The sequence below is a fragment of the Marmota marmota genome, unplaced genomic scaffold, assembly GCF_001458135.2.
Source record: "Marmota marmota marmota unplaced genomic scaffold, marMar, whole genome shotgun sequence".
Classification (NCBI taxonomy): domain Eukaryota; kingdom Metazoa; phylum Chordata; class Mammalia; order Rodentia; family Sciuridae; genus Marmota; species Marmota marmota.
The window spans coordinates 1343473-1367099 of record NW_026000294.1 but is presented as its reverse complement, the minus strand read 5'-3'; the positions used below and the strand labels follow the sequence as shown (position 1 = coordinate 1367099).

General features: G+C 36.8%; 1 protein-coding gene and 1 non-coding gene across 2 annotated transcripts in view; one reads left to right on the top strand and one right to left on the bottom strand.

Annotated features, from left to right (window-relative positions):
- The window catches only part of Taf1 (TATA-box binding protein associated factor 1), a 76657-nt gene that overhangs the window by 24820 nt on the left and 28210 nt on the right, over positions 1 to 23627 (top strand). Inside the window, exons 20-30 of the mRNA XM_048797229.1 lie at positions 28 to 206; positions 1610 to 1823; positions 2251 to 2416; positions 4740 to 4951; positions 8737 to 8845; positions 9077 to 9175; positions 9465 to 9642; positions 12915 to 12982; positions 14239 to 14361; positions 15881 to 15973; positions 16058 to 16142. Of these exons, the coding sequence (XP_048653186.1) occupies positions 28 to 206; positions 1610 to 1823; positions 2251 to 2416; positions 4740 to 4951; positions 8737 to 8845; positions 9077 to 9175; positions 9465 to 9642; positions 12915 to 12982; positions 14239 to 14361; positions 15881 to 15973; positions 16058 to 16142 (1526 nt within the window). The remainder of the gene's footprint in view (positions 1 to 27; positions 207 to 1609; positions 1824 to 2250; positions 2417 to 4739; positions 4952 to 8736; positions 8846 to 9076; positions 9176 to 9464; positions 9643 to 12914; positions 12983 to 14238; positions 14362 to 15880; positions 15974 to 16057; positions 16143 to 23627) is intronic.
- LOC125614447 lies at positions 12712 to 12815 on the bottom strand. Its single transcript, XR_007345037.1, has one exon. It is a non-coding gene; the product is annotated as a U6 spliceosomal RNA (small nuclear RNA).

The following is a 23627-nucleotide window of genomic DNA, read 5'->3' as shown; positions in this document are numbered from 1 at the left end:
TTTTTTTTTTTTTTTTTTTTTTTTTAGAGTTTTGTCATCAACTGAAGTCTTATCAACTGACACGGACAGTAGCTCAGCTGAAGACAGTGACTTTGAAGAAATGGGAAAGAATATTGAGAACATGTTACAGAACAAGAAAACCAGCTCTCAACTGTCACGTGAGCGGGAGGAGCAGGAGCGGAAGGAACTACAGCGGATGCTACTGGGTGAGGGTAGTGGCTTCACAGACAAGAAAGACAAGGATCAAAAAAGGAGTATAAATAACTGCAGACTATAACTGAGGCAAAGCTGGAGGCATAAGAAGTAGGGATGAGTGTAAAAAAGCCTGTAGATGAGATAGAAAGATTTCTGCAAACTGGATTCTAGGTTTGTCGTTGGGGGACAAATTGAAGAGATGCAGCCAATCCACTACTGTATCGAGTACCTCGCTAAGCCAGGGCTATCAGTGTTGTATTTAAAATGAGATTTATGGGCATTTATCCTAGAAGGAAAGAGTTACTAATATAAAACCTATGGCTGGATTTGGGGGCTGTCCTTGAACCCTCTGAAATTATATGTAAAATTCTTTGCAAATGTGCATTTTCTGAGAAGCTTCATGACTTTCAGAAGATTCTCAGAGGAATCTCAGATGCTATAAAAAGAGTTAAAAATAACCAACCAATTGCAGAGGGTGAGGTCAGTGATAATGACCAGAACTGGGTTTGGGATATGGGCATTAAGAGTGGGAATTAAGAGGGAAAAAATTAAGGCCACCTTAAAGATTTCATTCTGACTTTCTAGAAAGATGTTTGTACCATTAATTTCAGAGAAAAAAGCAGGCATTTTGGAAGAGAATGTGTAATGTGTGGAATTTGAGGTTCCCATGCCACTTCCGAGTATAGACGTCAAGCAGGTAGTTGAAAACTTGGGTACTTGCCCAGCATACATGAAGCCTTGGGTTCAATCCCCAGTACCGAAAACAAAACAAAAACTTGGATGTAGTATTTAAATGAAAAAAGCTAAAAATGAAGATTTGAAAGACTATTTTCATTCACACTAGTCTTCCCTTTGTTTCCCCCACCCTGTAAAAATTTTGTATAACTTCATTGTTCTGGCTTTGCAAAGATGTGATATATCCCTTCCACCAATGTGGTCCTCTAAGTCTTTGCTAATGTGGTCCTGAACCACAGTATCTATATCAAATGGAAATTTGTTAGAAAGTTGGTGGAGTCTCAGGCCTTTAAAGTTTGAGAAGTATACACTAGGCCTTAAGACTCTGGGCTTATTTCTTTGGTGTCATTTTCCTCCTGAGTGCTTCCTTGGGTATTTTCATCAACTACTGCCTGCTTGGACTTTTCTATTGCCCTGCTATTCAGATGAATTAGAATTAGAATGTAATTACTTCTCCATCTCTTTTCAGAACCTTTTATACATGTAAAAACTGAAATTGGCAGTGGTAAAATAAAGCCAGGAAAGGACAAATCAGTGTATTCTTGGAGCTGGTGGTGATATCGTTGCTTTCTATAGAAGCTTAGTTTTATGGCATGTTGAGGTACCATGTCTCCAGCCCCAAGAAAATGGCCATTTGGGTGGTAGGGGGAATGTTTGGAAATCTTTTTCTACCTTACAGCAGCAGGCTCAGCAGCATCAGGAAACAATCACAGAGATGATGACACTGCTTCTGTGACTAGCCTTAACTCTTCTGCCACTGGCCGCTGTCTCAAGATTTATCGTACATTTCGAGATGAAGAGGGGAAAGAGTATGTTCGCTGTGAGACAGTCCGAAAACCAGCTGTCATTGATGCCTATGTGCGCATAAGGACCACAAAAGATGAGGAATTCATGTGAGTTTGATTTTCCACTTTTGAGTGTGATAGGGAGAATAATGGTGAAGATAAGGTAGATGCTTGAATTTTAGTGACAGGTTTTGGCATAGTTGTCCCTGAAAGCCAGCTGAATTGAGAACCGTGTTTCCTTTAGACTTCGAACAGTGCCAAATCACTGAGAAAATTCTATTTCTGCTGCAAAATAAAGGCATGTCATGTTCCACCAAGGTTCTTTGCATTTTGATTGTTTGGTTTACAAAAATCTTAGTAAGGTGCCAATCTGCAGATGGAGGACTGGCTAGCAAGGGAAAAGGGAATGGCAAGTATCTCCTTTTATTTCAGTCCAGATGGATTATTTTTGTTCTGGGATATTAGCTATCAGGACAATGTTCTTGGTTTGGGTTTGCTTACGGTTCTGTAATTTCTCCCCACCCCCATCATTTAGTCGAAAATTTGCCCTTTTTGATGAACAGCATCGAGAAGAGATGCGAAAAGAAAGACGGAGGATTCAAGAGCAATTGAGAAGGCTTAAGCGGAACCAGGAAAAGGAGAAGCTTAAGGGGCCTCCTGAGAAGAAGCCCAAAAAAATGAAGGAGCGTCCTGACCTAAAAGTAAGTATAACGTGGAATGAGCAATATTAATGAAGCAAAGGAAGAAAGCAGTATCCCTTTTTCCTTTAATTTTGTCTTCCTCCCTTACTAGGAATGAGAATAATATTGTGGAAAACTAGTTTGAATTGAATTGGCTCTTTGGGTATTATCAGAAAGAGTGTGACACTAGACCAAATCTGATGCCATTGCTGTATTTGGGGATCATTTATACTCATTTGAAATATTTCTAGGAGTTGAGATAGATTTGGTGGATTTTTTACATGAACATGAATGCACACATACGTAAATGTATGTATATATGTGTGTATGTATACCAAGAATGCACACATTTTTTTTTCCTTTGCACCCAGGGCCTTGTGCATGTACTCTAACGCTGAACTATATCCCTAGCCCTATTCTCTTTTAAAAATTTTGTATATTGAGCTGGGCATGGTGACACTCTCCTATAATCCCAGCAACTTGGGAGGCTGAGACAGGAGGATTACAAATTCGAGGCCAGCGTCAGCAACTTAGTAAGGCCCTCAGCAACCTAGTGAGACCCTGTCTCAAAAAAAGGGCTGGGCCTGTAGCTCAGTGGTGAAGCACCTCTGGATTAAATCTCTAGTAACACCCCCACCAAAAAAAATTGTGCATATTTTAAAAAGCAACAAAAATAAAACATCATACAGATTGTTTTGTATATCCTAGATAGGATGCCAGGTATTATTGAGCAGTGTGACTGTAATGTGCCCCATAAGATGAGGTAACTATGGTGCAGTGGGTAGAGTTATATACTTGGAAACAGAAGATCTGGATTCATGTTCTGGTTCTGCTATCTCTGTGACCTTAACCTCTCCAAACCAATTTTCTCTTTTATAAAAATGGAAACCATCTCACAGTGGTTTTTTAAAATATTTTTTTTTTTTAGTTGTAGATGAACACAATACCTTTATTTTATTTATTTATTTTTATGTGGTACTGAGGATCAAACCCAGTGCCTCACAGATGCCAGACAAGTGCACTACCACAGAGCCACAACCCCAGCTCCTCACAGTGTTGTTTTAAATGATGTAAATTATGGGATACACTTTATAAACTAAAATATTCAACAATTGTAAAGCTCTGTTATTAACTACTGAAGTCATTAAATATTTAATATTCCTTTCTTACATATGATATTAGGTAAGTGTGATATAGTGCTGGTCCCATTTTACAGATGAAAATGATGTCTAGGGTCCTAGAGCCACCCTCAATTGCAAAACAGATGGATTCTTGATACTGTTGGGACTTTTGTTTTGACCTGGGCCCAGGTGTCTACCCAGCTAGTGCACTGTGCTTGAGCTTCCATAGTCTTTCCCTCACACACTGAATATTGTCTCAGTTTTTTATTGGGGGATGGTACCAGAAATTGACCCACTGGACTACGTGCCCAGCCCTTTTTATTTTTTTTATTTTGAGCCAGCGTCTCATTAAGTTGCTGAAGGCCTCACTAAATTGATGAAGCTGGCTTTGAACCTGTGCTGCTTCTGTTGCAGCCTCCCAACAACACTGGGATTATAGTGTTGTGTCATAGCACCTGGCTCCTGCCTTGATTTATTTTTTTTACATTTTTATTATTTGTTCTTTTTAGTAGATATACATGACAGTAGAGTATATTTTGACATATTATACATATATAATGTATAACTTATTCTAATTAGGAGCCCAATCTTGCAGTTGTACATGATGTGGATTTTCACTGATGGTGTATTCATATATACATAGGAAAATTATGTCCAATTAATTCTATTCTTTCCTGTTCCCTTCCCTTCTCCCTCCCTTCATTCCCTTTTGTCTAGTCCACTGAACTTCTTCCCTCCTCCCTTTATTGTGTATTAGCATCTGCATATCAGAGAGAATATGTGGCATTTGATTTTTTTTTTTTTAGGATTGGCTTATTTCACTTAGCTTGATAGTCTCTAGATCCATCCATTTACCGGCAAAAGTCAAAAAGTCATTCTATTTTATGGCTGAGTAATATTCCATCATGTATATAGACCACATTTTCTTTATTCATTCCTCATTTATCTGTGAAAGAGCACCTAGGTAGTTTCCATAGCTTAGATTTCATGAATTGATCTGCTATAAACATTGACATCTGCCCTGATTTTTTTTTTTAAAGAAATGTTTGGCTTCTGGATTTCATTTTATCTTTTATGTGTCATGCACTTTTCTCCAGTGGCTTCTATTGATAGGTGCATAACAGTTCTATTCAAGCAAAAGTTCTCAAGCTGTTTTTGTTTCTTCCCTGCATTATATATGTTTCTTACCTGCTTACTTCTGGTGACATATTTTTTTTTTGCAGCTGAAATGTGGAGCATGTGGTGCCATTGGGCACATGAGGACAAATAAATTCTGTCCCCTTTATTATCAAACAAATGCTCCACCTTCTAACCCTGTTGCCATGACAGAGGAACAGGAAGAGGAGTTGGAAAAGACAGTCATTCATAATGATAATGAAGAACTTATCAAGGTGGAAGGGACCAAGATTGTCTTGGGGAAACAATTAATTGAAAGGTAAGTGATACCTAGCAGGGAGTGCTACAGAAAAGATCTGGAAATTGGTGTTGGGGGTGGATGCATTGGTGTTCTCTGAAGTGGTATTAAGGGTATAGGAACTTTGATGGATTTTTCTTAGAAATTGTTGCCAGTAGTGAAAATTATTGCCTTATATTATGCTTCACTTCTTGCCCTTGTGCATTCTTTTTCTTTCTTTCTTTTTTCTTCTTTCTTTGGTACTGGTGATTGAACCCAGGAGTGTTTTACTACTGAGCTAAATCATCAGTCTTTTTTTTTTTGAGATAGTATTTCACAAAGTTGCTGAGGATCTCCCTGAGTTGCTGAAGCTGGCCTCAAACTTGCTATCCACCTGTTATAGCCTCCCTAGTTGATAGGTTCACGGGCATGTATCACTGCATGCTCAACTACTTCCTAACTTTTCTGAATCTTAGATTCATTTTGCAAAATAAAATCACCCTTACTGGGGTAGTTAAGAAGATGAGCCAGGCATGGTGGTGCCAGCCTATAATCCCAGCAACTTTGGGAGGCTAAGACAACTTAATGAGACCCTGTCTAAAAATTAAAAAAATATTTGAAAGGGGATATATAGCTGGGGATATATAGCTCAGTGATAGAGCCTCTGTGGGTTCAATCCCTAGAACCAGGAAAATAAAAATAAAAATGAGAGTGACTATAAAGCATATAGTATGGTACCTGGAGTATTGTAATAGATGCAAGAGAACCCTGTTATATTTTCAGGGACTCATTGTTTGCAAGATCCCTAATCTGAATGGTATTTTGATAATAGATGATCTAAAAAGGTTGGGAAGATGTATAAACTATGCTAATGTTTGTCTTTGGCCCTCAGAGAGTCTAATAAATAGTAAAATGTCGTTCTGAAATTGTCTTCTCCAACTTTTTAGTTTGAAACTTCAAAACATATAGAAAAGTTCAAAGATTTAGCTGTATGTAGCACATGCTTATAATTCCATCTTACTTAGAAGACTGAAACAGGAGGATGGCAAGTTCAAGGCCAGTCTTAGCAAATTAGTGAGATCTGTCTAAAAAGTAAAAAGGGCTAGGGGATATGGCTTAGTGGTAAAGTAACCATGGGTTCAGTCTCGAGTTATAAAAAACAAGTTGAAAAAATTTAATATTACTATTCATCATAACTCACCAGTTGTTCACATTTTGCTTCATTTGTTTTATTCTTGAATACCTAAAATGTTTTTTTTTTTTAACCTTTTGGTAGTAAGTCACAGGAACCATGACTTTTATTCCTAAATTCTTCAGCACATATCTAAGAATACGGATACAATGACATGGTAATATTCTCATACCTCATGAAGTTAATATTAATTCAGTAATATGTACTATTTGGACCATATTCAAATTTTCCTAGTTGTCTCAGTGTTCTTTATTGACCTCCCCTCATTCTGGATCCAATCCCAGTTCAAACATTGGATAAATTTTGGGTCTCTTTTTTAATCTAGAACTGTCTTTCCTACCTTTTATTTTATTTATTTTATTTTTTTGGGTTTTTTTTTTTTGGTGTGTGTGTGTGATATTGAAGTTTTAGAAGAGTCTAGAATAATTATCCTATAAAATATTCCATTTCTGGTTTTGTGTGATTGTTCTCTCATTGGTTAGATTCAGATTAAATATGTTTTTGGCCTGCCATTTAATTCATACATAAGTGATACTATACACTTCACTGTATCAGAAAACATGTAATGTTAGATTTTCCCACTAGTTTCGTCATCTTGTTAACGTAGTGATTCCCAGATATAGTAACAAAGGTAAATAAATTTTTCCCTTTAGAATTAACATGTGGATGAATATCCTATTCTCGAATCTTACTGGTTTTAGCACCCATTTGATTATCACTGCCTGGCTCAGTTATTTCATTGGAGGTTGCAAATGGGTGATTTTTCTAATTTTGACATCCCTCTACATAGATGGAATTTTTCTATAGTTCTTTCTTGCTGGGTGCAGTGGAGCATGCCTGTAATCCCAGTGGCTTGGGAGGCTGAAGCTGGATGATGGCAAGTTCAAAGTCAGCCTCATCAATTTAGTGAGACCCTGTCTCAAAATTAAAAATAAAAAACTAGGTGGTGACGTGCCACAGTGGTTAAACGCCCATGGGTTCAATCTCTGGTACTAAAAAGAAAAAATGTGTAGCTGAGTATGGTGGTGCACTCCCATTAATTCCAGCAGCTCTAGAGGCTGAGGCAGGAGGATCACTAGTTCAAAGCCAGCCTCAGCAATGGCAAGGTGCTAAGTAACTCAGTGAGACCTTGTTTCTAATCACAGAATAGGGCTGGGAATGTGGCTCAGTAGTTGAGCGCCACTGAGTTCAGCCTCCGAGTTCAATCCCTGGTACTAAAAAAAAAAAAAAGTTTTCTCCTCTCCTTTTAAAATTATTACTAGTATGGGTTCTGAATTTCTTAATTTGTAAATTCAATGTATTTTAATTAATATCATTAATTTCAATGCTTAGATAATAGCCTAACTTTCACTCCTTTAAGCCAGATACTGTCATCTCTTTGAAATGACTCTGTAATTTTTTTTGAGAACTTCTTTTGCTTTTTGGCGTAAGGTGTTTTACAGGCCCTCCTTGAATTTTCCTTATCCCACACCTAGAAATGACCATTACTCCAAGGAGCACAGGTTCTGTTATTGGGAAATGGCATTTAGAAAACAAGATCTAGATGTTAGATATGCTTATTATCTCTGAGAATGCTTCTAGGAATTTTTAGTGAACAGAACTGGGAAATGTACATGTATTTTAAATCACAACTTCATACTGATACTTTCAATTCAAATTGTACCTATAAATTGAGTCTTCCTCATCCTTTTCTGTTTTTTTAATCACATTTTTTTTAAGTCTTAAAATGACACAATATCATTTATTTTATGTGGTGTTGAGGATTGAACCCAGTACCTCACTCATGCTGGCAAGCACTCTACCACTGAGCTACAGCTCCAGTCCCCTCCTCTGTTTCTTATTTGTGCCTTTTTTCTGATAACCAGTATTAATATATTTATTCATTTGCTCTTATAAGTACAAAATAGTTTCAGAATTACTATATCAATGCCATTACTTACAACAAAGCTATAAAATAGATTCAAGATGTGTTTTGGAGTTAGTCCTTGAACTGTATCTGCTGAAGTAGTGCAATCAAGGGTATTAACTTTAAAATATATTTTAATTTATTTTTGTGTATAAATTTTAAAATCAGTTTGATATATTTATCTGTATTCAGTTTTAGGTTTTTTTTCTTCCATCTTTATTTATTTGTCAGTATCTGTAGTAGGTCATTATGTTTTAAAGCACATTAGAAAAGGAAAATGTGATATCTGGATCCCTTACAAAAAAAGGGAAGAAGGTGGATGGATTTTAATGATTGAGAGAAACCCAAACTAGTTTTTTCTTAATTTTTAAGTTCTTTTTAAAATTTCTTTGTCTTTTCTGTTCTGAATGAGTCAACTTTTCTAGCCCTTAATTCTAGAACAGAACATTAGAATTAGAGGATTCTTTAAATTCCCTTAGCCTAGTTCCCGCATCTTCCAAATAGGGAGCTGGGGTAAGGTTGTGACTTGTTTACTTCTTTACTAATTTGGAGATACTGTGAGGCCTTGCTTTGATCTGAGCCTTAGAAGGTGGATATCCGGCCTTTAGTTTGGCTTTTTCTTCCCCAGGCTCATGCTCAGGTACTTTGGACTTTTTTGTTGTAGTTGCTTTTTTTTTCCTGGGAACTAGAAATAGGGTCTGCATGCTATAAAAGTTTTATTGATTGCAGTGCAGATGAGGTTCGCAGAAAATCTCTGGTTCTCAAGTTCCCTAAACAGCAACTTCCTCCCAAGAAGAAACGACGTGTTGGAACCACTGTTCACTGTGACTATTTGAATGTGAGTATCTGCATTGCCTGCTTTTATCAGATGGGTTCTCATTGATTTCCTAGTCTGTGACCTGTCTTTGACAGCTTTAGATTTAGGTTCTCCCTCTGGTCTTTCCCTGAGGATTTTTCATGCTGTTCATTACAAGATTTCTAAACTATATCTACTGAGGAAATGTGGTTTTGTATTTTTGTTTGTTTGTTTGTTTTTGATAAAGCATTCTGACTTATTGTTTCTCCTTAGAGACCTCATAAGTCCATCCACAGGCGCCGGACAGACCCTATGGTGACACTGTCATCCATCTTGGAGTCTATCATCAATGACATGAGAGATCTTCCAAATGTGAGTTCATTACATTGGATATCTAAAGTAGGAATGACAAGGCCCTTTGTTTTATCTCTGATTTCAGATAGAGGGCAGTAGCATATAGACCTAGGTTCCTGGAACTCCTAATTTTTTATGGTGTAGTTTTTATATATTTTTTAATAGTACATTAAATAGACCTACTTTATTTAGAAAGATTCCTTTAAGAATTGATGGCCAGGGAGATATATAAGATGTGAGAGTCTTCAGGTATTGGTTCTGGCAAGTGTTTTTTGCTCAAGAATGATGTTGGCTGCTGTTTTCACAGACATACCCTTTCCACACGCCAGTTAATGCAAAGGTTGTAAAGGACTACTACAAAATCATCACTCGACCAATGGACCTACAAACACTCCGTGAAAATGTGCGCAAACGCCTCTATCCATCTCGGGAAGAGTTTAGAGAACATTTGGAGCTAATTGTAAAAAATAGTGCAACCTACAATGGTAAGAATCACATGTTTCTTGACTGCCAAGGTCACCATTAAGATCATTGTTATCCCTTATTGGGCCTAAATTCAGACTTGACTGGAACAATTGAAAAAACTACAATGTATTAGTGCATTTGTGGGTATGAAAATCAGGCAATGCATAGTTTCTGTCACTTAATAAAAACATTATTTTTTATTTCCACTGTTTAATCTTTTTATTGTTCATTTTTAAATTCTTTATAGATATACATAACAGTAGAGTGTATTTTGACACATTATACATAAATGAAGTATAACTTATTCTAATTAGGATCCCAATCTAATTAGGATTTTCCCTGATGTTGTATTCACATATGAACATAGGAATGTTATGTCAAATTTATTTTACTGTCTTTCCTATTCCTATCCCTCCTCTCTTCCCTTTCCCATTATTTAATCTTAATATATTCTCTTGAGAATTTGGAGTCTATGTTGAAATGAAACAGTTGTATGGGGAGTGGTGGGAAGATGAAATAGTCCTAGGTAAGTAGTAGAGTGCGGCATTTAGTGGGGATGGAATTTGTGTGAAGTATACATTTGTGACCATATTTGCTGTGTGAGAATCTTTGCCTTGGCCTACAAATTTGTTATAGGGACTGTTATGTGTCCACTTTTACGAAGAAGTTGAAAAGGCAAGGAAGAAGAAATTTGTTTCTAAGACTCAAAAGACAGGAATGATACAGCTTCTGCATATAAAGGATTAATGTTTTCTGGTTTTCAGTTGACTCCTTGAGCACTGATGTGTAGGGTAGAGATTCAGAGTATAGATAGAATATAAATCATGACCCTGCTGCTTACTAATTGAATTACTGTAGATAAGTTATTTAACCTCTAATAGCCTTTCTCATCTGTATGCATGGAACAGTAGTAGTATCTAGATTTTAAAACCTTTTACAAGCCAGCCCAACCTATTTATCTACTCTCATGGCTAATGATCAGCTTCCATATTTACTATGTAGACTCCTATAACACTTAACCATTATATTTCATTAAAAATTCCTTGGGCTGGGGTTGTGGCTCAGGGCAGAGTGCTTGCCTCACACATGTGAGGCACTGGGTTCGATCCTCAGCACCACATAAAACTAAACAATTAAAGATATTGTGTCCATGTATAATTAAAAAAAAATACTTTAAAAAAATTCCATGCTGTTTCTTCATATCTTTATAGACTTCTCTCTGACGTGTCTTTTCTTCCCTTGAGTGGTGAATTTCCATTTATATTTAAAATAACTTAGCAGATTACTCAAAAGACTCATTTTTCTGTTCCCCAGCACAATTAAATCAACTTTCCTAGCCTTAGTATATCATAATTATCTATATATATCAGCACTTTGTGACTTCCTGCAGAAAGTATGTTTCTTATTTATATTCTCAGGGCCATGCAGGCATATACAAGGGAAGAATAAATTTGTTAGGTCCGATTGTCATTCAGATTGCAAGGATAATTACTTAAAAGCAAAATCTTTTTTTTTTTTTTTTTTAGTTATAGTTGGACACAATACCTTTATTTTTATCTATGTATTTTTATGTGGTGCTAAGGACCGAACCCAGAGCCTTGCACATACTAGGTGAGTGCTCTGCCACTGAGCCACAACCCCAGCCCCACAAAATCAGTTTTTAAGAGGAATGGAAAGGTAAAAGTTGACTGAGGATACAGAACTTGAGGTGCCTACGGGTCACTGAAGTGAAGATGTTTGTTTAAAAAAATTGGTAATTTCTTGGGCTAAGGATATAGCTCAGTTGGTAGAGTGCTTGCCTCGTATGCACAAGACCCCAGCACCACAAGAAAAAAAATTGATAATTTCTCAGCTGGCTGCAGTAATGTATGCTTCTAATTCCAGCAATTGGGGAGGTTGATGCAGGATCACAAGTTTGGGGTTGGCCTCAGCAAATTAGTGAGACCCTGTATCCAAATAAAAAATTTAAAGGGCTTTTAGGATGTAGCTCAGTAGTAGAACATTCCTGGATTCAGTAGTAGAAGTATTCCTGATACTGCGTGCACACACAAAAAATCTCCCAGCCTTATATCCCCCTCTAGTTCACTCTATTTTCTTCCTCATACTGAATGCTGATAATAGTAGAAATACCACCAAGTGCTTTACTTGAATTTTTTTTCTTTACTTTGTTGTAAGGAAACTTTGAAATGGGTACTGTTTTACTATTTATTTTTCAGATAAACATACAGGCCAGTACCATTTAAATGACTTGACCAAGGTGATCATGCACCTACAATGTGGCAAAGTACAGATATTTTTTTTTCAGTGTAGCAATGTTAACCTAGGTGTATCTAATTCCACAGCCTGTACTCTTTTTTTTTTAAAAAAAATATTTATTTTTTAGTTTTCGGCAGACACAACATCTTTGTTTGTATGTGGTGCTGAGGATCGAACCCAGGCCGCACGCATGTCAGGCGAGTGCGCTACCACTTGAGCCACATCCCCAGCCTGTACTCTTAATTACCATGATTCATATACTCTTCTCTGCCTTTGTGTGTGTGTGTGTGTGTTGGGGGGGAGGATTACTGGGGATTGAGCTTGGGTATTTTACCACTGAGCTACATCTCCAGTCTTTTTTATTTTGCACTGGGGTCTCATGAGACTGGCCTTGAACCTAAGATCTACCTGCCTTGGGCTTAGTGGTAAAGCACTTGTGTAGCATTTGTGGGGCACTTGGTTGGATCCTCGGCACCACATAAAAATAAACAAAATAAAGGTATTATGTTCATCTGCAACTAAAAATAAAATCAAAATCTTAAGGAAAAAATAAAAAGATCCACCTGCCTCAGTCACCTGACTCACTGGAATATTATTTTTAATTATTTTTATTTATTTATGTAATGGTACCAGGGATTGAATCCAGGGCCACTCAATCATGGAGCTACATCCCCAACCCTTTTTATATTTTATTTAGAGACAGGGTCTCAATTGCTGAAGGTCTCACTGATTTGCTGAGAGTGAATTTGAACTTGCGACCCTTCTGCCTCAGCTTCAGCCTCATGAGCCACTAGGATTATAGGCAAGCACCACTGCACCCAGTCATTATTGTCTTTAATATGAAATGCTTCATGGATTTATGTGTCATCTTTGCACAGGGACCATGCTAAGCATCTCTGCATTGTTTGAATTTTTAGTATATGTGCTGCTGAAGCAAGCCCTAGGGTATTAGGTTCTTAACTAAATATGTTAAAAGGCATTGGAAACTCTTCCCTCTGGCATTTAATGGTTACATCTCTTACTATTCTCTCTGTAGGTCCAAAGCACTCATTGACCCAGATTTCTCAATCCATGCTGGATCTCTGTGATGAAAAACTCAAAGAGGTAAAACAGGCAATGGGACATAAAGGTGGGGAGTAATGGAATTTAGGAAGTAGGGGATTTATCAGGAGAAAGGTATACAAATTAAATAGGAGAAAGAGTGGCAGAGGCTTAGTACATGGGAGCCTTAGAAATTTTATAGGCCAGTCCTTTTTGTAGATGGGAAAGCTCAATCCATATGGAAAAAAATGACTTGTTTTGGGCATCATGACTATTAAATAGTAAGATTAAGATCTAGAACATTATTTAACTCCTTAGAGGGAAGGAAATTGACTTCCCTGGGAGTTCCCTGTCACTAAGAGACTGATTAATGTTTTGGCAAGGAGGAATTTTAATTTTTCAAATATAATTTATCTATATACCATCTTACCAAATAAAATTGTGGCACTTTACAAGCTCACAGAAGCACAAGTGTGATGATCATGTTACTATTGAAATAGGCAGTTCACCAAAGGATGGATAATTAAATGGTCAATAAACATGAGAAAATTTTTAACTTGATTGATCATTGGGGAGATGTATATTTAAGCCACAGTTAGGTACTACTAGTACCCATTAGAAAGGCTAAAATTAAAAAACAAAACTATGTTGAGGTGGATATGGAACAGTGGGAACACAAGAGTTTTTTAATATACAGAGTCTGAAATGAATTTATTGGGTTAAGTTCTCTTATATAAAATTATTAATCAGTAGTGACTAATCAATGTTCAGTGTGTTTAGTAATATATTGTTCTGCATTAAAAAAAATACCCAGCATGATGAATAAAGCCTTATTTACTAAAGGTGTTTTTGTTGTGGGAGCCAAGCTGTTGATGTGCAAGGATGTATACTTTTTAGTGTTCGAGAATGTAGAATATCTAAGGAAGTTGTTGAAACATCCTTTTTGACCCTTGTATTCTGGAGTATCTCTCTATACTTTTCACCTAGAACCAAATGATATTTCAGAGTTCAACTTGTTTGGGGCTGAACCTTAAATTATCCTTAATTTTTTTTGAGAAAGAGAGAATTTTATTATTTATTTTTTAGTTTTCAGTGGACACAACATCTTTATTTGTATGTGGTGCTGAGGATCGAACCCAGGCTGCACACGTGCCAGGCGAGCGCTCTACAGCTTAAGCCACATCCCCAGCCCAATCCTTAATTTTTATATGGGGATTGCACCACAGGGAAACATCTGGGAAACTTTTATAAAGATACTCCTCATCTTTATATTTATATCTGGAAAACTTTTATCTTGGCTTGGTTTTGTTTTATTTCAGAAAGAAGATAAATTGGCTCGTTTAGAGAAAGCTATCAATCCCTTGCTTGATGATGATGATCAAGTGGCATTTTCCTTCATTCTAGACAACATTGTCACCCAAAAAATGATGGCAGTTCCAGACGTAAGTGGTTTCTGCTAAATATTGTGAGGGGAAAGGAAAAAAAGTATAGCATATGTATGTGTATATTATATTCTTAACAATTGTGTATGTCAGGTTATAGAAACTCGTACATAATTTTAAATGTCAACATTTTTACTGTGTGAGTACTCCATCATTAAAATCAAAGAGGCCAAAAGCCAGGAGCAGTGGCATACACCTATAATCCCAGCAATTTGGGAGGCTGAGGCAGGAGGATCAAAAGTTTGAGGCCAGCCTCAGCAACTTAGTAAGGGCCTAAACAACTAAGCAAGACCCTGTCTCAAAATAAAAACTAAAAAGGGCTATAGGTATGACTCAGTTGTTTAGTGCCCCTGAGTTCAAGCCCTACTAACTCCCCCACCAAAACAAAAAGAGATCCTCTTGTTTTATAATTCAGTATTTGTGTGCTCCTGAATAGTGCTATAGAGAAAGGATGCCAGCTAATAGATGGCTGTTGATTTAGAGGTGATTTTATATGAACACTGTGATAATAACTGTGTTTGTTGTCTTTTGGGTGTGGGGGGTGGGGTTTGCCATTTTCAACTTTTTGGCAGGGCTATCATCAAATCTATTTTATTGATTCTATGAACCACTTTGTTGTAATGAGCCTTCCCAGAAATTCTGAACCGAGTTTTCTTATGCATTGTAGGCATATGTTCTAAGTGTGTACTGCTATAAAATTTCTGGATGAGACTTAGAAAATTTATTATTTTTTCATGTGTGTAGTACTAGGAATTGAACCTTAAGAATAAGGAATTTTAACTGTTAATGATCAGGGCATAGGAACTCTTATTAAAGGGACCCCTGAACTCCTTAAATAATACACAAAAGTTTATATGAACATGAGTTTTTCTGGGGAAAAGGTCTATAGATTGCATCAGGAATATTTGTTACCCAACAAAAGATGAGAATCTCTGGTGTAAAGAATGGTTTCCAGTGCTGGGGTTGTGGCTCAGAGGTAGAGTACTTGCCTGGCATGTGTGAGGCACTGGGTTCGATTCTCAGCACCACATATAAATAAGGTCTGTCGACAATTAAAATATATATTTTTTAAAAAGAGAAGAAATGAGTTAAAAAAAAAAAAAAAGAATGGTTTCCAGCTAAGCATGGTGGCACACGCTTAAAATCTCTGTAATATGACTTGAGAAATTGAGGCCAGGGGGATTGCAAGTAAGAGGCCAGCCTGTTCAGTTTAGTGAGATTCTGTCTCAAAATAAATTTTGAAAAGGGTCTAGGATGGGCTGGGGTTGTGGCTCAGTGGTAGAGTACTTGCCTAGCACATGTGAGGCCCTGGGTTCAATTCTCAGCACCACATAAAATAAATAAAAGGTATTGTATCCAACCACAACTAAAAAATAAAATATAAAAAATATTTTTTAAAAAGTCTAGGATGTACCTTAGTGGTAGATTGCCATGGGTTCAATCCCCAGTACTGTAAAAAATTAAAAACAAACAAAAAAAAAACCATTTAATTTCCTGTGCTTGCCTTCTTTTTTACTAGTCCTGGCCATTTCATCACCCAGTTAATAAGAAGTTTGTTCCAGATTATTACAAAGTGATTGTCAATCCAATGGATTTAGAGACTATACGTAAGGTGAGTGACTTGGTCTGAAATGCTTTTTTTGTAATTGATATATATTTATATTTGAATCTAAGTTTCTGATTCTTTATGTCATAGAATATCTCCAAGCACAAGTACCAGAGTCGGGAGAGCTTTCTAGATGATGTAAACCTTATTCTGGCCAACAGTGTTAAGTACAATGGTGGGTATTTCTCTTTTTTTCTCTTTCCATCGACCTGTCCATCCTCCATCCATCTAACGTTAGTTAGCTTTATTAAAGTGTATGCAGCAGCCTTGAGAAGTGGTAGTCAGCTGAATCAGTCAAGTGGTTTAGTCTGCTTTTTTTTTTTTTAAACAGGCACACATGTTAGTGAGTGTTCTGTAAAGTTTGCTATTAAACTTTTAATGATAAAAAAGTAGTCGATGCTTACTTTTGAAATTCTGTAAAGCATAGAAAAATGAGGTGCGAATAAAAATCAAATGGATATTACTTTGGGCTTTGAGTCATCACTGCGTTTCCATAAGATATGAAAACTTACCTATGCCCGAGGCCCTTAGATGGAGCTTAGGGGGATGTGTGACTTTAGAACATGGTAAGCTTCCTTGATGCATGGAGTTATATTCAGTACATGAACTAATTGAATAATACATGCTAGGCTCTGTGCTCGCTACTTAATCTCCTGATAGTAAAGATGTTCACTGTTCTCAAATAATTCACAATTCAGTTTGATAGAGTTAAAATGCAGCTTGATAAGGGACATAACAGAAGGATGTATAAAGTGCACTAGAGGACAGTAAGGTAAGGAGTATCTTAACCTAAGGGTTAAGGAGGGCTTCATAAACAAGTTTATGAAGTTCATTTCTGAGTAACTCACTTTTTAAGCAAACATTGAATTGAGTACCTTATATATGCTGGCATAATAGATATTCCAAGTACAAAATCAAATTAGATATTGTTCCTTCCCCAAAATTGGTTATAGCTTAGTTGGGGAAACAGAAAAGAAAAAAAAAATTATTAATACTTATGTTAGAAGCATGTACAGCGTATCACAGGACAGACTAAATGAGAGTAAGATGTAGAGGAAGCTTTCTGGGAGAGAGTTTTTCATGAGCTGGGATCAATACAGTTTGGTAGACAAAGCATGTGAAGGAGAAAATGTTCTAGGTAGTGAGAAGAGCAGTATGTAAAGACAACAGACCCGAAATTGCATAATAGGTTTAAGAAACAAGTTGTGGATGCAATTAAATGTCCATGTTAGTTGGGTATTGTGGTGCATGTCTGTAATCTTCAGCAATTTGGGAGGCTGAGGCAGAAGGATCCATCACAAATTTGAGGCCAGCCGTGGCAATTTAGCAAGACCCCGCCTCAAAATGAAAAAAAGAAAAAAGGGCTAGGTTATTACCTGGTGGTAGAGCACCCCTGGGTTCAGACCCTAGTACCACAAAAAAAAAATAATAATAATACATTTTGGTAACTGACTAATGAGTTATGTGTTTAGAAAGAGAGGCTGGAGTTGAATCAGAAGGCATTGTGCATCATACTCAATAATTTTACTTTATCCTAAATGGGACAACAACAAAGCAGGGAAACAATAATCCCACAAATTTTTTAAAGAAAAATAGAAGAGGGGGATAAGGGCTTTGAGAGACTTTTTTTTTTTTTTTTAACATTCTGAGGTCTCAACTAAGAATCCACATGATAATTTGATTTTCCCCTATAATAACAGTTTTATTTATGGTGGCTCTAAGTTTGACAAATAGAAGGGACAGAGAATTGGAGGGAGAAAAGGGAGGAGATCAAGGAAATGGCATATTCTGGATAGAGATCAGAATATTCAATACCATGGAAGAATAAAAGAACAGGACAAGTTCAGGGAATTATACTTGACTATATCATGTATGTTTCATTAAAGGAAGTAGTAGATGAGCCTTCCATTTTCATTCCTTTTGGGTTGAGTTGAAAGAATCTGCTTTCTCCCTTGTACTCTTCTTATTGGAAATTAGAGAGTGAAAATGCCTCTTGTCAGGTCAGTTACCTCTCTGTTATTATTTCTGGAAAACACCTAAAGCTAATTATCTAAAAACCTGGTGATGGAAGTGTTGGTGGGTTTACAGATGTCTTAACAAAAAGACTGAATAAAGCAAGTGATGAGCAAAAATTACACAAAGTCTAGTTGACTTGGTGATGCCTGACTTAAGACAGAAGGGATAAAGCAATAAGAAAAAAACCAGAAGATGCTAATAGTAGAAGCAGCAGAGGGCAGATGGATGAGTCACAGAAGACAAAAATAATAGCTAGTCAATATGAATAAACATTCCATTGCACAAGTAATCAAAAATGCAAATTGAAATTAAGAGATACCATTTTTCTTTTCACCTATTGGATAAGTTCAATATTTAATGAAAGTATTCAATGCTGGTAAGGCTGGTGCTCTCACATATTGGTGTTGGAAGTATAGAATTGTGAGACATTTGGAAAGCTATCTGGTAGTCGAGGGACTTAAAAATAGTTAAGCCAACAGACTTTATAGTCATGTAAACATACATGGGTAAAAGGTAAAGAAATACAGATCATGCTAAGCATTCATGTGCTCTTGGTGGAAAATAATACAAATGCTTTAGTGGACCATACTGAACAAGCTCAATATTTAATGAAAGGACTCAATGTTGGTAAGGCTGATGCTCTCACATTATTGGTGTGGTAGTATAAAATGATAAGACATTTGGAAAGCTGTTTGGTAGCTGAGAGACTTAAAAATTGTTAAGCCAGCAGACTTTATAGTCAGGTAAACATGTATGGATATAAAAATTAAGATGATGCTAAGCAATCATGTACTCAGTGGAAAATAAATTAATACAAACTTTAGTGACCAATAAATGATCCTTCAAAACCTAAATGGTTAATATAAAGGAATGATTATAGTGTCATCTATTTAATTAAAAGCTCTTTTTTGAAATAACCGAAAAATGCTCACAATGTTAAATAAGAAAAGCAGAACATAAGGCTGCTTATTTCAGTCAAACTGTTTTTGTTTTTTTTTAAGATGTATATACATAGAAAAAAAGGTTGGGGGAAACACACTAAAGTAATAATAGTGGTTATTTCTGAGGTAAAGGGTTAGGACTGCTTTTTATTTTATCCTTTATATGTTTTCTCCTGGTATTGGAGTCAGGAAACTTTTCCTAGAGGAAGTAACTACTGAGCTGAATACTGAAGGATGATGATTATGATCGTTCATTATTGAGCAACTACCATGTTAATCAGATAGTCAAGTGGAGAAGGATAGGGGTAGAAGTTCCAGAGAGAGACAACATAGATGCAAAAGTAGATGGGAGTGCAAATAGTTAAGTTTAGCTAGAGTGCAGAGTGGGAGCTAGCTAGGTTTTGTAGTTGAGGTATGATTTTAAAGGTAGACAAGGGCCAAATCATGAAAGGACTATTACATCACATTAAGTCATTAGGAGAGGGGGACATACCAAGTGTTTATTAAGATAATTCTGGAAGCTATCCAAAGAATGAATTGGAGGTGGATGAGATATGGAGACCAATAAAGAAACTATTGACGACAGTCCAAGTTAAAAATACTAAGGTCCTGAACTAAGGTAAGTAGCATTAAGAATGAAAAGATGGAGACAGATTGTGGAGATAGAAATTGATACCTTCATAACTAGACCAGATGCAAGGCTGTGATAAGAAAGCATATTGGAGTTGAATCTTTCAGAGATGAAGCAGTTTTCAGTAAAGACAACATTCTGGATATAGCCTAGGATATGTTTGGCTAGAGTGGAGGTACAAACCATTTTGCCCTGAAAATCTGCAGGTTTTTTTCTTTCTCCCAGTACTGGGGATCAAATCCAGGGATTCTCACATGCTAGTCACGCATTGTACCACTGTGCTACATATCCAGCCCCTATGTTTAGTATTTAGTTTTTGAGATTGGCGAGTCTCACTGTTTTCCAAGGTTGGTCTCAAACTCCTGGGCTCCGGCGATTCTTCTGTCTCAGCTTCCTGAGTGTCTGGGATTACAAGTACCCATCATCATGCCTGGTTCTTATTTTGATTTCCATTCAGATCCTTCACATAAATATTACATAGAAGCATATTTCTATAGTAATTTATTGACTTCACTAGTCACATATTTAGATCATATATATAGCCAGAATGCTTCATACTAAAATTAGGGGTATTAGGTAAAAAATAAAAGGTAAGTAACTATCCTTTTAACAGTAACTAAAAGGATGCAGTACTTACATGAGTATGCAGCCTTGTACTTGGCAACAACAGACTGTATGCTGTAGAATTCAAGCCCTTATGCTTTCTACCTACCACATAGGTACTAGATCAATATCAGAACCTCTGTTCATGTTCAAATAGGATTTAGAAAGAATATTAATTATGTTAAGCCCCAAATGTTAAGTTGGTAGACTTACTTTCAGTAGTCCCAAAAGGTATACAGTATTCTGTTTTGGTTAAAGGAAAGATCTATTCAGATAAATCCCTTCTTAAAAACACCATATTTTTTCCTTTTTTGCCAGATTCATCAAAGCCATAAGAAACAGTTGGTAGAGGCCTGACTATTTAATATTTGGTTAAATTGGAAATGAGCTACATGGTCTACCAATAGGTGATGCTAAGCTAGTAATGGTGAGATCCCTTTTCCCAAAGATTCCATGGCAAAGTTCTCTTCCAGTGTGCTTATTCTTTTGTTTTATCACACAGAGGATTGAATCCAGGGTCTTAGGCATGCTAAGCAAGAGTTCTACCTCTTGAGTTACATCCCCAGCCCTTTTCCAGTGCTCTTAAAACTAAAAATCAAGTTCAGTTTAGAAGTCCTCTATTGGGCTGGGGATATAGCTCAGTTGGTAGAGTGGTTGCCTAGCATGCACAGTGCACTGGGTTCAGTCCCCATCACCACACACATAAGAAAAGAAATCCTCTATCTTCAGGATGGACTCTCAGGGCATGTGCCATAAAACCTGAGAGCTGGATACTTCAGAATGCTCAGTCGGACCACCATGATCTAGATATAAAATAAATTTGCCAAAAAGGAAACTTTTCCTTAAGAGGTTTTTTTCTCTTTTGGTGTGTGGGGGACAAGTATTGGGGATTGAACCCATGGGTGTTCCACTAAGCCATATCCCAAGTCCCCCCCTTTTTTTTAAAGATTTGTTTTAATTGTCAATGGACCATTTATATGTGGTGCTGAGAATCAAACTCAGTGCTTCACACATGCTAGGCAAGTGCTCTACCTTGGAGCCACAACCTCAGCCCCCAAGCCCTTTTTAATATTTGATTTTGAGACAGGGTATTGGTAAGTTGCCAAGGCTGGCCTCAAGCTTCAAATCCTGCCTTACCCTCCAAGTCACAGATTAGTTGTGAGCCAGTGTGCCCAGCAGAGAGGGTTTTCCCTCCAACACTTTTGAAAATTCCAAACATTCTGTGAACTCTGATGGTTGTTAAGTTTATAGAATCCTTTGCCTGGCTTTGTGAGGTCTTGTTCTGCACATGTCCACCTTAGCATTCAGCCAAAGATTAAAGGGAACCTCTATAATATTGGGGTTCATTTTGACATAATCATACGTGACATGAAATATAATTTGTTCCACTTCAGTCCCTAGTACTTCCTTACCCTTTTTCCCTTTGCTGGTCTTCTAATTATTTAACTTTTTAAAAATTGGTGCTTTATAGTTATACATAAAGATGACCTTCACTGTGGTATATTCATAAACATATGTAGTATAATTTGGTCAATTATATAGTTCCTTCCTTTTCCCATCTTTCCTGCCTCCTCTATATCCCCTTTCTTTAATCCATTGGTCTCCCTTTCATTTTCATGGGATTCCTCTCCATGCCACACCTGTTTTATTTTGCTCTAGCTTATTGCTTTTGAGAGCATTCAACCCTTGATTTTGAGGATATCTTATTTCACTTAGAATGATGTTCTCCAGTTCCATCCATTTACAAGTAAATGCCATAATCTCATTCCTCTTTTTGGCTGAGTCAAACTCTATTGTTTATATATGCCACATTTTCTTTATCCATTCTTTGACAGACACCTGGGCTGGTTCCATAACTTGGCTATTGTAAATTGTGTCACTATAAACATTGATGTGCTAGTATCACTAGAATATGCTGATTTTAATTCTTTTGGAGAAATACCAAATAGTGGGATAGCTGGGTCATGCCATTCCATTCTTAGTCTTTTGAGGAATCTCCATATAGCTTTCCAAAGTGGTCATACTAATTTGCAGTCCCATCAGTAGTGTGTGAGTGTACCTTTTCCCCCACTTCCTCACCAGCATTTTTTTTATTGTTTGTATTTTTGATGATTGCTATTCTAACTGGAGTGAGATGAAATCTCAATGTAATTGTTTTGATTTGTATGTCCCTGATTGCTAGGAATGTTGAACATTGTTTTCCCGTGTTAGCCATTTTGTATTTCTTCATTTTAGAAGTGTCTGTTTAGTTCTTTTGCCCACTTTGGGGTTTTGGCTTTTTGGTGTTAAGTTTTCTGGGTTTTTATATATTCTGGATATTAATCCCATCAGTGAAGCAGCGGGCAAAGATCTTCCATTCTGTAGGCTCTCTTTTCACACTTTTTTCCTTTGCTGTTAAAAAGCTTCTTAATTTGATGCCATTGTACTTGTTAATTCTTGGTCTTTATTTCTTGAGCTTTAAGAGTCTTTAAGGAAGTCAATACCTTGATTACCAGTATATTCGAGTGTTGAACTTGGTTTTTCCTCTAGCAATTGTAAAGTTTCTGGTCTAATTTCTAGGTCTTTGATCCACTTTGAGTTGACTTTTGTGCAGAGTGAAAGATAGGGATCTAGTTTCATTCTTCTACATATAGAGATCCAGTTTTCCTAGCACCATTTGTTAAAAGTCTATCTTTTTTTCTCTGCCATGTTTTTGGCACCTTTGTTGCATATTAGCTGACTCTATCTTTGTAGCCTCTGAGGATTTTAAGTTATTTTTCTGTGGAGGTCCCTCCTCACCAATCTACCCTGCATTTTCCAGCTGTCTTTGTTAGCCTCCTCAAACTCAATCTGTCTCTACTTTGGCCTGGGTTCAGCAGAAACCTCTAGCAGAAAGCCAGGGGCTCACTTCCAGGAATTTCCTTTCTCTCAGGGATCACACAGTCTTGCACTAAATTTTCTGGAAACACTTGTTTCATTTTTTCCCCCCACCCCACCCCAGTTTTCTGATTACAGTGGCAGGACTAATCTAATAGTAGTTACTCTATCATGCATAGAAGGTCTTAATTTTATTTATGGTATTTTCTAACCCAAAAAATGCCTGTTTTTTCTAATGAATGTAATTTTTCCCCTTTTCATTCTTTCATTTTTTTATTGGTGTGTTACGATTATGCATAATAGTGGAATTTGTGGTTAGATATTTGTACATGTACAGAATATGGCAATATATTTGGTCAGTATTGTTCCCCAACATTTTCTTTTTCCTTCCCTCCTTCACCCTGATCCCTTTCCTCTATTCTACTGGTCTCCCTTCTATTTTCATGAGCTACCCCTTTTCTTTTCCTTTTTTCTCTCTATCTTCCACATATGAGAGAAAACATACAACTCTTGACTTTTTGAGTTTGACTTATTTTGCTGGATGCAGTGCTCCCATGTTCCATCCATTTTCCTGCAAATGATATAATTTCTTTATGGATGAGCAAAACTTCAT